General features: G+C 44.2%; 1 protein-coding gene across 1 annotated transcript; it reads right to left on the reverse strand.

Annotated features, from left to right (window-relative positions):
* Window positions 1-1,975: 1,975 nt before the first annotated feature.
* arhgef5 (Rho guanine nucleotide exchange factor (GEF) 5) lies at window positions 1,976-15,866 on the reverse strand. Its single transcript, XM_086155811.1, has 14 exons — window positions 13,640-15,866; window positions 11,215-11,257; window positions 11,085-11,134; window positions 9,693-10,048; window positions 7,681-7,841; window positions 6,995-7,147; window positions 6,627-6,756; window positions 5,607-5,681; window positions 5,428-5,517; window positions 4,466-4,608; window positions 4,057-4,200; window positions 3,865-3,935; window positions 3,391-3,495; window positions 1,976-3,292 (listed from the first exon to the last, which is right to left on the reverse strand). The coding sequence occupies exons 1-14, from the start codon at window positions 15,864-15,866 to the stop codon at window positions 3,150-3,152; spliced, it is 3,891 nt and encodes a 1,296-aa protein (XP_086011937.1). The 3' UTR covers window positions 1,976-3,149.
* Between the last annotated feature and the right edge of the window lie 478 nt (window positions 15,867-16,344).

Here is a 16,344-nt window from a genome sequence, read left to right on the forward strand (position 1 = left end):
AAGAGGTCTCGAGGAAGACCAAAGAGAAGATTTATGGACGTAGTGAGAGAAGATATGAAGGAAGTTGGTGTGAGAGAGGAGGATACAGAGAATAGGGTTAGTTGGGGAAAGTTGACTCGCTGTGGCGACCCCTGACGGGAAAAGCCGAAAGAAGAAGAAGAAGAAGAAGGAACCCATGTGCAACACTACTTTTATCCTCACGTTATATAATATATGAATAAATTAATATTAATATCAGGGCTCTATTAAGTTCAGTATCATGTGCAATATATTTCTTCATACGTTTGCTCATGTGCAATATTACTCTTCGCAATGTTGGAGCCATCTGTTACAAGAAATTCCATCACGATTGAAAAAGTTTTATCTTAAGTTAACATAAGATAGGTCATCCTCTCTTATCTTGAATTTGCTTAACTTCTTTTCTTGACTTATCTCATCTTATCTTATTGTATCTTGTCTTAACTTATCTTAACTTGAGATAAGTTATCTTGAGATAACATTAGTTATCTTAAGTTCTTTTCTTAATTTATCTTATCTTTTTTTTAAAAAAAAACAAAAAAAACAAGGGTTTTCCAGTCCAAATAAATACAAGTATTGCTATGTTGACAAATAAATTTAACAAAAGTTTGAGATTTCTTTGCAATTGTCAGATGGTTTCGGTCAGCCAAAGCAGAGGGAAGCTTGAACACAACATTTCTCTGCAGTGTAAAAAATATGCTTATTATTTATAGTTTGGCTTTTTTTTAGCAACCTACAGTATCTGGCTTCACATATTTCCCAACTGCACATATGACAATAAACACTTTGACTCTGGAATCTCTTGCATTCTGTCACAATCTGTTCTCCATCAAGCTGACCCTGCAGTCCCAAATTTGCATGTTCTGCTGCTGGGTTTTTTTTTTTTGTTGCACAACAATAGCAACAGGGTTATACTTTTAAAAATAAAATTTGGCAGCAAACATAGGAAAGTACACCCGGCCGTCCACGCTCAATTGATCAGAACTCGCTGTTTTGAATTGCCTCATCTAGATGGACTATTTGCACCTTTACACCTTTGCCAAAGAGCCATAACTCTGTCTGTATGCAATTTTTTTTTTATAAATTTACTTGCATACTTCCATTTTATCCTGTGTATCTTCTTCTTTCGGCTTTTCCTGTGTATCTACAGTATATAAATGTATTTATATTATATATCTATAGGTGGACCTTCTAACCATGTGGTGCATAGACAACAACCTCCTGCTGAACACCAGCAGGAGACTAAGGAGATCGAGATCCACTTTTGGAGAGGCCACACCGAGAACCCACCCTATTGACAATTGACGGTGCTGCTGTGGAAAATTCCTGGGGGTTGCACATCAGTGAGGACCTCTCCTGGACCACCGACACCACATTCCCGGCGACAAAGGCACAGCAGCATCTCTACTTCCTTCGCAAACTCAAGCGATGGCGAAATCCCCCAACAGCATCATATACACTTTCTACCGGGGAACCATGGAGAGTGTCCTGAGTAGCTGTACCACCAGGAGCTGCAACAGAAAAGCTCTGCCTCACCCGCAAAGCCCTCAGGGAGAAGATACCCGAACCTCCGTGCACGCCCCACCAGACTCACCAACAGCTTCACACACCAGGTTGTCAGGAGACTGAACTCTCCCTGAAACACTGGACCCTTACAACATATTGCACTATTATGCACTTTGCACAACTGCCATTTTTGCACAGTTACAGTAAAATCCAAGATGCTGCTACTGTATTATATACTGACCTTTTTATGCCTTTAAATAAGTTTTCTGACCTGCTTTTGTATGGTATAACTTAGTGTTTTTTGGATTTATTGCTGCTACCCTCTATATTCAAATTACATATATTTATACATTTCAGGTTTTTATGATGCTAAATCTCTGTTATCCTCCTTTCACCTCAGTACTGGTAGATTGGATCTCCATGCACTTTATTCCCAAAAAATTGCCTTCACTCATCAGGATGCTGAACTCTTCCCACTATCCCATTCCCTCCCTTCCGCCCCACTTTAATTAAAATTCTATTATTATTATTTTGTTAATTTCAGATCACCGTGGGATTGTGAGAGAGGTCCTCTCGATTGCTCTGTATGTCCAGTAATTGCGGAGAAATTGACAATAGAGTTGATTTTGAAATTTATCCTGAAAAGTCCTATTGAATTCTGCGCTGAAGAAACAGGGACTCAAATTTGTTTTTCAAACCCATAACTGTTTTGCATTTCATTGTTCTCAATATATGCTTGTTGCTAAAAGCATGCACTAAATATTATATATATATTTAAGAATTTAATTAGTGTTATTTTTAATGACTTAATTTATTGTAAATGTGCACTTTATTGTTATTTTGGTAATGTCATGTCGCCGATGGAACATGAGAAACATATTCTGGATTCTCGAAATTGACAATAAAGCTGACTCTGAGCTCAGATCAATCCGAGGTTCCTGCAACAGTTTTTCCTTGCCGCCTTTGCCAAATACTTTCTCATCAGGGGGAAGGTTTTTTTTTCTGTAGATCATGCTAAAGATTGTGTTTCAGACCTGCTACACGTGAAAAGTGTCTTGGACATTTGTAAAGACAAAAATCAATCTCAACAAAATATCTGTCCGTTATGCTCCGCAATCTCTAATCAATGACTTTTTGGAGAAATAAATGTAACCCCTTGCTCTTACAAACGCTGTTGCTAAAACGCTACAGTGGCAATTTATGGAGAAACGCATGGAAGGGAGAGAAATATATATATCTTGGATGATGTTAAATGTCGATTTTAATCTGAACTCTTTCCACGTTAACTGTCGTGCAACTTCAGTCTGTACATGTTACAACTCTGACCTGCGCTCCAGGTGCAGACAAAAACTCTCAGGCTCTCTTCACTATACACATAGAACAATATTTTCTCTGAAGGATTTCTTGGAAAAAAAAAGGGGGGAATTTATTTTCTAAAATACCTAAACAAAAATTAACCGCAGGTCCGTTGCTGGGAATTTTCTGAATGTTGCCCCCTGCTGGACTGGAGTAGGAATTGCATCCCTCCCCAGACCGGGAGGTGGACTTTGAACCACCGTCTCCTGGTGGGGAAAAAAAAAAATCCCTGGATCGGAGTTCCACGTCCCAGCGTGGCGGAGGGAGGCTCATAGCGCAGCAGTGGCTGTCGTCAGCTTGAGGGCGTCGGACAGGTTTCGTTGTCGGACCCTGGCGTTGCCGATGAGTTCCAGGTGGGACTCCGGGATCCAGCCGCGGTGACGGTCCGACAAGCGGGTTCCTTCCACCCAGCCTGAGGAGCAAAAGGGGCACGGAGATGAGGAAATAAGCAAAAAAAAAAAAAAAGAGGATGAAGAAGTGTTTGTGTGTGTGTGTTTTGCAAGGTCTTACGATCGCTGCTCTGCTGATGAACCAGGACGACATCGGCCTTTTCCAAGGAGAGCTCGTCCGGCTGCTGGGCCACGATGGCTCGGATACACTGCATCTGAGGGAAGTCTGAATGCGAACACACACACACGCTAAGTTAGAAAAGTCCCAGCGGGTCTGACATTGTCGACCCTAAATAAATCACCTCATGAACAAATGAAAATACATTTTTATGATGAAAAATCTCCAATAGATGATCTGTTTGTGTAAACACACACACTTTTTTCAATTTTAAATAATGATATTATGATAATATCAATAATATATAATATTAAAATTTGCAAAAAGAAGAGTTGAATTGTAAAATTTGTAATAACAAAATAAAATGTGAAAAATAATAAAATATATGACTGATTAATACTACTATTACTAATAATAAATAAAGAAAAAAATAAATAAAGAAAAATTAACGTGGAAACTGCAGTGGGCGAGACTCACCTTGAGCAGAAGAAAAATCAACTTCCGGGTGAGGACGGGAGAGAGCGGATATCCAGCGAAGCTTATCACTCCTGGGAGACGAGTTGAGAAAAAAAAAAAAAAAAAAAAAAAACATAATTAAGATTCATAAAATGATGTTCATGTGGTGACCGGCCATCAGCCCCCGCCTCTTCCCCACCGCCGCTATCTCACTGATTGTCGGTCCGTAGCAGCAGGGATCTCTGCGAGGTGTGAAGCCGGAACAGGTTCTTCTGCAAGGAGTGGAGCTTCACCCGACAGTTTTCGGCTCGGACCTCGGCCACGGGGGAGTAGTCGATGACGGTAAAGCGCCCACCTCTGGAAGGAGGAAGTAGTGCAGGCCTGGGTTAAAATGCCATTAATCTTTGGCGCTAACGTGCGAGATTCTCAAGAAAAGCTTTCTAATATTCCACTCAATCTTTTTTAAAGAATATAAAATTATATTAAACAAAAATCCATTTTGTTTTTTTTTTTGGTCCATATTTACCACTTGCTGTTTTGCAGGGAAATAAAAAAGATGATTCAAACATGTCAAATGGAGTTTTAAAAAACTTTGTAAAAAAATAAACCGGCAAAAACCTACTCTTTCTGTTGTGACAGCAAGAGGTAATCGTTGAAGAGGTGCAGGTAGATGCTCCTCTCCGTGTCCTTCAGGGAGAAGTCCATCAGCTCGGTGACAGGACCTTCACGAAGTAACCGCCGTGACTGGCTGATGAGAGGGAGGGTCTGCAACACACACACACACACACACACACACACACACATATATGCGTGCGATAAGGCCCGTGTGTCCAAGCAGTTGGCAATGGTTGCTAGCTATTTAGCCGCTGTGAAACTAAAAATATATAAAAGTATATAATTAATGTGCAATATTACTTGTTCATTCTTAAAACAACATGTAATGCTTTTCAACATCATTGGCTAAATTTTTTTCATCTTAATGTGCAATATTAATCTCCCAGGTTAATATTAAGTTCAATATACCTTGTGCAAGTACATAAAGGGAACAGTTAAACAACAAAATGTAACTCAAAGTGTTCCCTTTCTTTTTTGAGCAGTATATTCCTCTATAGATTACATCATATATTGACATGTTTTCATTTAATGTGCAATATTTCCCCTGTCCTGTGCAATATTACTCTTCATTTTTTAGGATTTATTAATGAAAATGATCATAATTTATTATTATGATCCTGTACAATTACATTTAACATAATATACTAACTTCCATGCAAATTGCAATTATTTTATCTTACTTTCTATTAAAAACTTTATTTGCAAACTACTACTTTTATGTTATACTTATAAGAAGTTTTATTGTTGTTATGTGCATATAGCAACATTACTGTTTTTTGCTTGGATGAATACTTTTGATCTTATCTTAAGGAGTGTTTGGGTGAGAGGGGCCGGCTTTTAACCGGGAAATCAGCTGTCAATCACACCCACGAACAATTTAGAGTTTTCAATTTTCAATTTAGAGAACCAAAGATAGCAAATCCCTGCCTGTTATGCCTCCCCCGGCCTTCAGTGGGGCGCCAAACTCACCCTGCACTCGAAGTCCACCTTGGCACTGAGCGACACCAGCGACTCAATGTTCTTCATCTGCGAGATGCTCTCGTTGCTCTCCAGGATCAGCTGTAACGAAGCAAAAACGAGAGTCTAGAGAGGAATCCAAAGAAGGGGCTGGAAGGACTTGCGTCGGCCAAAGCGGACGGAGGCGGGACCTTTTCCAGGAGCTTCAGGGCTTTGATTGCCTGTGTAGCATCTGGGTTGCCGGGGCTCGTCCTCTTCACGATGTTCTGGAGAGAAAACACCACGGGTTCTAGAATGAAACCTGAGAACCTCTCGGCCTGCCTAGCTGTCAATCAAATCTTCAAATCTCAGCTAGGTTTTCACTTGGTGCTCAGTATGTGTGTGTGTAGCTCAATGTATGTGCACGGTGATGAATATTTTGTACATATAGGCGAGTGACAGTGTGTGTGTGTGTGTGGGGGGGGGGGTATATCTGTCTTTTATTGCAGGTGTACTGCATGTGTGTGTGTGGGTGTGTGCATGTATATAGGTCTGTTGGTTAGTTAGTGTGTCCAAATGTGTGTGAGCACTTGGGTGTGTTTGCATATCAGTGTGTATCCATATCTGTCTTTTAATTCAGGTGTGTGAGTGTGTGCATGTGAGCATCAGTATTTTCTGTGCATGCCCGCGTGTGTGTGTGTGTTTGTCTGTGTTTGGTGGGGGGGGGCATACCTGGCTGTTAGCGTATGTGTGTATGACCGTTTGTGTATGTAGTTATGTGCAAGCACAGCATTGTGTGTGTATGGGGGGGGATATCTGTCTTTTAGTGCAGGTGTACTGTCTGTGTGTGTGAGCATCTGATGTGCATGAGTTGGAATGCGTGTGGGCAGATGTATCTGTGTATGAGCATGTGTCCTTATCTGTTTTTGCATCCATATTTTGTGCGCATGTCCGTGTGTGTACATGTGGGCAAATATGTGTATGTGTATGAGCGTCTATGTGTGTGTGTGTGTGTGCCTGCATGCTTGTCATTGTGTGTATGTGCGCGCATATCTATCCATTTGTACGAGTGTGTGTGTGTCTTAAGTGTTATATAGCATTGACAGTAAGCCCTACAGTTGAGTTTTGCTGCCCTCTAGTGGCCAAAAAAAAACAAATCAGCGATGCACCGGGACGGGGATCATGTATTTTTGCGGAGACAGCGCCCTCTAGCGGATCAAATGCGAACTGACCTGAACCAGCAGTTTGATCCTGGTGATTCTCTGGAAGGGAAGAACCAGGAAGGAGCGGAGAGGAAGCCTCTGACAGACCGGACTCCTCTCCAGCTTCTCCACCACCTGCCGGAACCCCTGATTCTCATTCCTGAACACACACACACACACCATCATCATCATCATCAAGAAGGAGGGCTTTTCCCGCTGACACCCTTCTAGTTTTATACTCATATTATTTCAAGTTCATGTCTTTTTTTTTTGTGCTGCACTTGCAGTTCCAGCTTTTGGCCACTAGGCACAATTTTATCAACACATGCTACATTTTTCCAGCTTATTGAGTCCCACAAGCTGTTAAGACTATTGGTTATGGATTATTCATTTCTCACATGAGCCTCTGGTAGGTGGCGTCCTGGTATGACTGGTTGGTGAGGTAGGGAACGTAAACCATCTTGAAACGCTGGCAGTGGCGCGCAATGATGTCACAGACGCTGAAGTGAATGATGTCGGATTCCAGACGCTCCTCAAGTTTGGACAGGAAACTGAAATCATCAAACCACGTATGTTTTTCTTAGAAATCTTTTTTGATGTTGGAAATTAAGCAACCGGTGAATCAATCAGTTCTGCCCCAAAGGAGGGGTTACCCAATGTTTCTGTTTATCGGGAACAAAAAGTAAAAACAAAAAAAATAAAATTAAAAAACAAAAATTTGTATTTCTTTTTTTATTTTATTTATTTATTTATTTTAATATTTAATTGGTCATTTTGTATCAATTGAGGACTATCAATTTCAAAAGACTTTCTTTAAAAATAAATATATAAATAATAATGATCCATGTATGTTCCCAAAAGCACTAAACACTCACGGTTTCCTCTAGTGCACAAAGGAATGGAGTATTTTTTTGAATATCTAATGCAAAATATTATAATTGATTAAGCAATTTTTTTATTTCATCAACTGCTAATTATATTGTTCTTTTCTTACACTTTCTTAATGTTTTTGAAGGGAGTCATGTTTTTTAATGTTTTCACATATCTAGTACTTTTTGGGGGGGGGTTAACAGCAAACACCCACCTGTGACTGATAGCACGGACATCCGGCAGCCGGGAAAACAGCCAGTTCCGATCCTGGGTGGTCAGCAGCGCCCCCAACTGTTTGGACTTCACAAAGTGCTCCACCACGATGTCCAGACTGCGGCAGTAGGACGCCTCCGAGGTGACCACCTCAAACCTCACCTTGGGGTTTAAAAAAAAAAAGAATGAAATACAGATCTTTTTAATGTTCTAAGAGCTCCTGCTATTTGTCCTGGACCTATTGTCGCACAGATTTTTTTACAATCATACAGACTAGTGGTATTGGCAACACTGCAGTCCTCATTTGAGGACACTGGTATTAACTAGTTGCATTAAGTAAGAATGGAAAAAGTGAAGCTAAAATGTGATGTAAATGTCACTATTTTCTATTTTTTTTTCAAAGTACCATTTTTGACAAAAACTTTAGCAGAAAAACTTTCTTGAAAGATTAGCTTATTTTTCCTCAAAGTCCTCATATGAGGACAAGATATTTTTTACATCGCTAATCTCCTGGACCTGTAGTCCTCAAAGATTTAACTTTCATACTGGCTAGTGGTATTAGCGACGCTGCTAACAATGAGGTCCTCCTTTGAGGACAATGGTACTAGCACCAAGAGAGAATACAAAAAGAGTGAGCTTAAGGTGATGTAAAGTTTAATATTTCTTGTTGTTTTTTTAGAGCTAGTATTTTTTACAAACGATTTGGACATAAGAAGTTCTCTTAAAGATTAGTCTTCTGATTTTCTTTCATACTGGCTAGTTGTATTAGTGATGACATTGAAATTTGAGGACACTCGCACTGGCTAATCACTTGCAACATGTGACAATAGAAAAAGGAGAGTAAAGGGGAAATAAATGTTAATATTTATTTAAAACTTTTTAAAATAATTTGACTAAAAAAAGAATTAAAAAGTTCCCTGATAGATTACCCTATTGTTTCTAAATGTCCTTCAATGGGGACATGATGTTTTCTACTCCCCTAATCTCCTATTTAATGTTGACCTGGTGTCCTCACTGAAGTCCTCATTTGAGAACAAGAGTATTAGCTAATTACTCACAGGGCCTGAGATTCAAAAGGAGGATAATGTGAACTAAATCTAAATCTATTTATGAAAATGTTTTTCAAAGGTAACATTTTGACATACAATTTGAACGCAGGACATTTCTTAATAGGTGAGTCTATTGGTTCCAATAGTCATCATATGAGGACACTTTAACCACTCGCCTGATCTATCTAATGATGACTTGGTGTCCTCACAGTTTTGTTTTTTTCCTTATTTTTTCATTTTACAGGCTAGTGGTTATCAATGCCGCAAATAATAACATCCTCATTCGAGGACACAGGTGATAGTTAATTACTTATATCACTCTATTCAAAGTCAAAATAGAAAAGAAGGGTAAAGGTGAAATTAATTTCAATACTTAGTCAGTTTATTTTTAAAACTACCATTTTTGAACAACAATATGAACGGCAGGCTAATGGACTTAGAAACACCGCTAATAATGAAATTCTCATTTGAGAACACTAGTCTTAGCCAATTACTCACATGAAGGGAGCATAAAAAAATAGGGTATGATGAAATAAATGCAAATATTTAGGAAAATCTAACATTTTGACATACAATCTGAAAGTAGGAAATTTCCTTGTAGATTAGCCTATTGGTTCCCAAAGTCGTCACGTGAGGACACTTTATCTAATATTTATCTCCTGTTTATTTTTATGTACAGTTTGGTCGTATTAGCAACACCACTACTAATGTGGTCCTCATTTGAGAATAATGGTATTAGCTAATTACTCACACATGAACATGAACGTTCACAGATGAACATTTTGAAATCCAATTTGAATGTAAGACGGTTACAAATAGATCGCATTAGTGATGTCGCTAATAGTGAAATCCTCATTTGAGGACAGTAGCTAAACAGGTTTTCTTACGCAATGTGCTTGACTCTCTGGCACCACCTAGAGGCGGAAGGCGGAATGACAGCCGGGGGGAAATAAAGGAAACCGACCTCCTGGAGGCGCCGCTGGTCCTCCGTCAGCTCCTCCAGCTCATTGCTGTTCCTAACGCCCGGCAGCTCCCGCCACAGCGTGGCCGACTGGGTGAGGGAGATGGACAAACGCGGGGAAGACGGCCTCCGGCCCTCGCGGCGTGGCGGCGTAGGGAGGGGGAGGCTCTTTACATGTGACAGCGAGTGGGGGTGCGGGACGGCGGGCAGAGGGGGGAGGGGCCTGCGGGCCGGCGGCGGCGACGGGGCCGGTGAGGGGACGGCGTCGTCGCATACCGAGGTGACCTCTGACCGGGCCTGGCGGAGGATCTCGGAATTCTGGGCGGCTTCGCTATACTGCTGGTAGAGCTGGGCGGCATCTGCAGGAGGAGGAAGAGATACACTGGTTCCCAAAAGAGGAAAAAGATTCTTGAGTGCAAGAATGAGAACCTGCACAGACCTGTCAGAGGCTGCACCCGTGCACACACACACACACAAAGACACTGAAAAACGTAGTGCGACACACACACGTTCAACATTGGCTCACTTCTAAAAGATATACACAAAAACCATAATTGCATACTCACTCTCACTTTTCAACTTACGCACAACTTACACACGGACAAGAACCATACGGACACAGAAGAACACTTACACACACACACACACACACACACGGAGCAAATAGATACACACAACAAAAACAAGAATGTAAAGCACACACACACACCATTCTAACAGATATACAGATTAACACTTTCAAACACACACACAGCAAATAGATAGACACAATATGCAAAGCGCGGGCACACACACACACACCACAGAAACTACAGCAAATATATGCACACTAACAACAAAAAAATACTTAAATAAAGCAGGCCGACACACACAGTGACACACACACAAACTTCATCCTAATCCTCAAAAGAGAAACTCAACAGCTTCACCTGTGTGTTTATAACACAGGTATAACACCTATTACACGGCTATTGCATAAATCATATCCATATACACCACATTTTTATCAGAGATTCATTAATTCAGAGATTCAAACTAATTTATCAACTCGTGCCTTTTCAGCATTTCACACACACACCTTCAAACATACACAAAAAAAAAACATACTGGCGCACATACACACAGGCACACACACACACACACAGCCTACACAAATACAGTAACTCCTTGTTTAACGACGATGATCCATTCCAACAACAACATTGTTAAGCGAATCAATCGTACACACACAGACACATTCGCTCACTTTTAAAACATACACACAAAAACCAAACTGGTAAAATTAATTTATCTACTCGTCCTTTTTCAACATTTCTCACAAAATTATTAGGTAATAATAATAATAGACTGTTATTAATGATTATTAGAATACAAATAAATAGGGGAGGCACTCACTGAAGAACTTGGAGTTTCTCCTCCGCCGTCCGATGGTTTCTATGACGCTCCTGAGTGATCCATGAAACAGATAAAGAAGTTAAATCGTAAAAAAACAAATGAATGAATGAATTCCTCGCATTCCCCTCACCTGAGGTCCAGCTCGCTCCAGCTGTCGCTTCGTTCGTTCTCGTCTAGGGCGAAAGAAATGGGTTTATGCGAGTTATAAGAGTTCAGCACCAGTGTTTCCAGCCTTTTGCAGAATTTCCCTTTAATTTTTCTCCCCAAAAAAGGCATTCCAATAAACAATCAGGGAACGGAATGGAAAAATAAGAATTTCAAAAAAATTGGCGGCTCACAAAATGAATGTGGGTATTAGTAATAAAATAATCAATAGATAGCTAAACAAATAAATGAAAGAATAAAATAAATATATAAAGATGTCTTATTGCGGCTGCTTTGACATGAACTGGCCTGTCTTGTAATATCTCTGTGGTTAAGGGGAACCAGCCCTCCCGCACCTGTCGCCACAACTTCCTGTACGCCCCGCCCACAGGGTTTTCCCCAAGGGTCCTCAGTCTTGAATTTTATTTTTTTGATTTCTTGTTGTAACTTTTTTTTTCCAAGATGGAAGGAAGGAGGGATGAGGGGGGTAATTTACCACAATATTACTAAAGTCTGTCAAAACAAAAAACAATTGAACGACTTTCTTGCCAATTAATGCAAAGCATTTTAGAGCTATAGTGCTGAAGTTGAAATGAAGCAAACGTTTCAATTTTTGGTACCTCCATTTTACGAAATTGTTCTATTCCTTGTTCAAGCCAAAGCTACTTTTCAGGTAAGGTGCAGTGGAAAGTGGATGAACCCATTCCTGGCCCACAAAAATGTAAAAATAAAACTTTCCTTACAGTTTTATAATCCTTCTCTGTTCAGAATAGCCTGGAAAAATTAGTTTCTATGCTGACGAATGACTCCTATTCGAGATCATCCTGAGCAAGAGAACCGGGTGTTCTCTTAATCGAGGTTCTTTTATTTTGATCCAGAAAAAAGTTCAAATAAAGCAGTTTTTTATTCTTGGATAGAATTTCATTTTTGATCTTTATTAAATTCTATGATGATTTTGTTTGTTTTCAAAAGGTCTTAAAGGAAGTTTAAGGACCTTTTATGAAGCCCCCTGATTGCTTGATAATTTTGCTGTTATTTGATTTGAATCCAATGGAACCAAAACATGACTAACAACTGTGACGAAGATTCCAGGAAACAAAACCAAAAAAAAAAAAAAAGAAAGAAAACGATGAGGTTGAAATTTCAATGAAAATGCATGACTTACAGTTGTGCTTTGAATTTCACAATGAAATGATGCAAGAGTAACGATGCCTTCTGGCTAAATATTTCTAGTTAGCGTTAAATATGCCAACAGAAGTACCTCTCTGTCCGTCATCGGCTCTCATTTCCTGCGAAATTCGCTTTATTATCAGGCAGTGTGTGGACATATAGCCAAATGGAGCAGCACCGCTGAAAGTCTGCAGGGAGTGGTGCTGTGCAGTATGCTCAAACACAATTGGCTGAAGGAACAGAGGGGAAGACGATGACGAAGGCCTGCTCAAGTGGAACCAGCCGAAAGAACGCAGATGAAGAGGACAGTGTGGTATGCTCAAGTGCAACCAGCAGGAGGAACAGAAAAGAAGAAGAATACATGGTATGTTCAAATGCAACCACCATGGGGAACAGAGAAGAAGAAGAAAACAACACGGGATGCTCAAGCGCAACCAGTTAGGGGGACGGAGAAGAGTAAGACGACATGGTATGTTCATGTTTAACCACCAGGAGGAGCAAAGTAGAAGGCAACATGGTATGCTCAGGTGCCACCCGTTCAAGGAACAGAAAAGAAGAAGAAGAATACTCGGAAAGTACAAGCACAACCACCGGGAGGAGCGGAAAAGAAGAAAACAACACGGTATGCTCAAGGGCAACCAGTGGGAGGGACAAACAAGAAGAAAACAACATGGCATTGGAATAACCAGGTAGAATACTTTGTCCACTTGCTGCCATGTTTTTACTGGTTGCAAAGACTGCTGGCATCTGCTGCGCTGCCTCTTCTTTACAATGTACAGCCTTAGCACCTCCTTCACCATCACCAAGTTTGTTACTGCAGGAACTCGGCACTCAGAAGTGGCCTCTGCTTGGCCCTCTAGTGGATGTCTCGCTTAATCACCATGACAATGTAAAGCACCCGTGGGATGTATATGGCCTGTGGCGTTCGATGACATTTAACATGGAATCTGATTTCTCATTTTAAAAAGGTGTACTTAACGTCTGATAGTGACATCACGACCTGAAAATTTTGAAATGAAATTCCAAGAAATGACCTCAAAAAATTTTCGTGGAACCAGGAAGTGGCCCAAAATTAAAGTCACCCAAAAAGAAAGAGAACACAAATGATTGGGACAAAAAACAAATAGGTGGGAAAACAGGAGGTTGAGCTACTGATCGGAATAAAAGAGCTAATCAAAGAGGGTGATTTGTTTGATTTCAGTTAGATTTGTCAGAGACCGCCGTCCTCTCTCTCTCGTTACCTTTTGAGAATATTCTTGTTCTTCGATCCCTTCCAACACTTTCCTCCTGTGCCTGTTCCTCCTCTTCCTCCTCTTCCTCCTCTTCCTCCTCTTCCTCCTCCTCTACCATCCCCTGCGGTCGTCTCTCTGTCGTCTTGCGGATCCCCCTCCTCCGTAAACGGGCCTTGGGACCCAAATCTCGGAAACTGCAGGTGCTGCTTAAAGTCCCTCCTCCTCCTCCTTTCCCTTCCCTGCTGTCCACTTCCGTGTCTGCTGCTAAGCTAACCGCTAGCTCCTCCTCCTCCTCTTCCTCCTCCTCCTCCCCGAGCTCATCCTCTTCGCTGGCCCCCAGGGGTCGATAGTTCAGAATGGGGCAGCTGCTGGGCTTGTACAGCGTGTTGCTAACGCACAAGTACATCTCGATATCCCGCTCCACCTCTGACTCTTTGACCCCTGACCCCTGGGGGAGGTCGGATGGCGCTTCCCTCGCCGTCGGACTCTCGCATAGCGGTGTGGTGGTGTGTGTCGGTGCGTCACCATGCATGTCCGCCGGCCCGACGGTATGCATGTCACGGCGGCTCGGCGTCATACCTCTCAAGCCCTCCCCCTCCGGGAGCTCCACCTCCTCCACCTCCTCCTCCTCCTCTTGCTCCTCCACTGGCTCCGACTCCAAGTACCCGTCGTCCACTTTCATCCCATCGACCAGCTCCTCCAGCTCGCCCTCATTGTCGCACCCGTCCTCCTGGGGTTCCTTGTCCACCACCTTTTCCTCAGAGCGGCCCAGGATCTCCCGCACTACATCTTTGGCCCATTTGAGGTGGGGGGCCTGGGAGTGCCTCTTGGGCTCCGCAAGCATACTCCAAGCACCGCTCATCCGGATCCTGATGGCCTCCTTCTCCTCTGGGCTCATGGCCTCCACGTCCACATCGCCCAGGACGGGGAGAATCTCCTCGAAGGTCAGCTCGGAGAGGACGTGGCCGTACGGGTTGGACGGGGGAGGGGACGGCTCCCGGTTCTTCTGCCGCCACTCCGCCAGGAGGCGGTCCGTCTGGGAGTCCCGCTTGAAACTCCCGATTTCGGCGTAGGGGTGCTCCGCCTTTTTGGAGCCCTCCATCGGGTCATGTGGCCTCTGGGGCTCTACTTCCTGGTCGATCAGACGGTCCTCACTTTCCGTCAGAAGACAGTCGACGCCACCGCTCTCAATCCGGGTGTTGGGCATTTCGCCCGATTTGGTTTTTCCAATCACGCCTAAGACACACTTATGCTTTCCTTGACCACCATCGTCATCATTGTCGTCTTTGTAAACACCGTCCACTCCATTGCCGCCATCCCAGAATTCCGGGCAGTCCACGAACTCTTCTTCCTCCTCATCCCCGCCACTGGACACGGTGACAAAGCCGATGTCTTCCCCCGAGGGCGCCCTGTCGCTCAGCCCCCTCCGGCTTGTCCGCCCGTCCTCCTCATCCTCCCTGTCGCTTCCCGGGAGGCCGCTATCAGTCCTCAGCCCGCCGCCGCCACCCACACCCTTATCTGCCTCCCTCCAGATCCCACCATCCTCCCTCTCCCGCCTTCCCCCGTGACTCCTTTCGCCATATCGCCTCTCCCTGTCTGCTCGGTCCTCTTCCTCCTCCGTCCACGTCCTCCCTCGCTCAACGTACCCGTCTTCTCTTGCCCTCCGCGGTTCTACCCACATCCTCTTCCTCTCTGCAGTGTCCCATCTTCCCTGTTCCCCGCGCCTCCCCTCATCCTCGCCGCCGCTCTGGTGCCTCGCACCATCGCCGCCCCGTGGTCGACCGCCCCTTCCCGCCTCCTCGCGAGTCCTCCACTCCCCCCCTCTGGACCGCCCGCCGTCCCTCCGTCTCTCGGCCTCCTCCATGTCCGTCGGCCTCCTCCTGTCCTCCTCCCTCCTGTGACCCCTGACCCGGCTTTCCCCCTCGCTCCTGCTGTGCCGGTACCCGGCCTCCTCTCGGTCACGTTCCCTGCGGCGCTCGCGCCTTGCCTCCCCTTCGTCGACGTCCCCCTCGCTCCGGGTGTCCCTCCCTCGCTCCCCCTTCCTCCTCTCCCTCTCCCGCCGCCCCTCCCCTGGGTCCATCCTCGGCTTCCCCCTCTCCAACTCCCTCCTCCTTTCCTCCTGGTGGCGACTCCACCTCTCGTCCCTCTCTACCCTGCGCCGGAGCTCCTCCCTCTCCCTCTCCCTCCTCCGCTCCCTCTCTCCGTCCCACTCCTCCTTGCGCCGGGGTCTTGCCATCTCTTCCTCCTCCCCCCTTCCGGCGGGGGACCTCCTCCTCCTCCTCTCCTGCTCATCGCCGCTCCTCATCGTCCGGGGAAACGTCCCCCCTTTCCACATCACCCGTTCCACCTCTCTCTCCGTTTCCTTCTCCACGCTGGACAGCGGCCTCCTATTGGGGCCCCCCTGCCTCCGGCCCGTCTCCCTCCAGCGAGGGTCGGCCTCACGGCGCCGCTCCTCCCGGTCGCGGTCCTGATCCCGGTCCCGGCTCCTCACGGCGGGCCTTGGGCTGCAGGAGTTGTTCCCGCCGGGCTGCAGGACCCGGTCCTGAGCATACGGTGCGTTGTGGAAGGGACTGGGGCTCCGCCTCCTGGTCGCCATGGCAGCATAGCCCGGACCAGCCTGTGGAAGAGACGAACGTTGAGACAGGAAGTCAACGCCCTTTGCTGCCATTTCAATATCATCACTTTATATTCTGTCATTTGTGACCCGCGTACTA

This window comes from Fistularia commersonii, chromosome 11 (genome assembly GCF_037954325.1).
Source record: "Fistularia commersonii isolate RoL2024-O1a breed Wild chromosome 11, RoL_Fcom_v1.0, whole genome shotgun sequence".
Taxonomy (NCBI): Eukaryota; Metazoa; Chordata; class Actinopteri; order Syngnathiformes; family Fistulariidae; genus Fistularia; species Fistularia commersonii.

Excerpts from the sequence above, each read along its gene's own strand:
- arhgef5 (XM_086155811.1), bottom strand. The coding sequence starts at position 15,866 with ATGGCAAGACCCCGGCGCAAGGAGGAGTGGGACGGAGAGAGGGAGCGG. Across the intron at positions 5,518-5,606 it reads CCCTGAAGCTCCTGGAAAAG|CTGATCCTGGAGAGCAACGA; the intron begins GTCCCGCCTCCG and ends GCTTCGTTACAG. Across the intron at positions 4,609-5,427 it reads AGGTGGACTTCGAGTGCAGG|ACCCTCCCTCTCATCAGCCA; the intron begins GTGAGTTTGGCG and ends TGTGTGTTGCAG.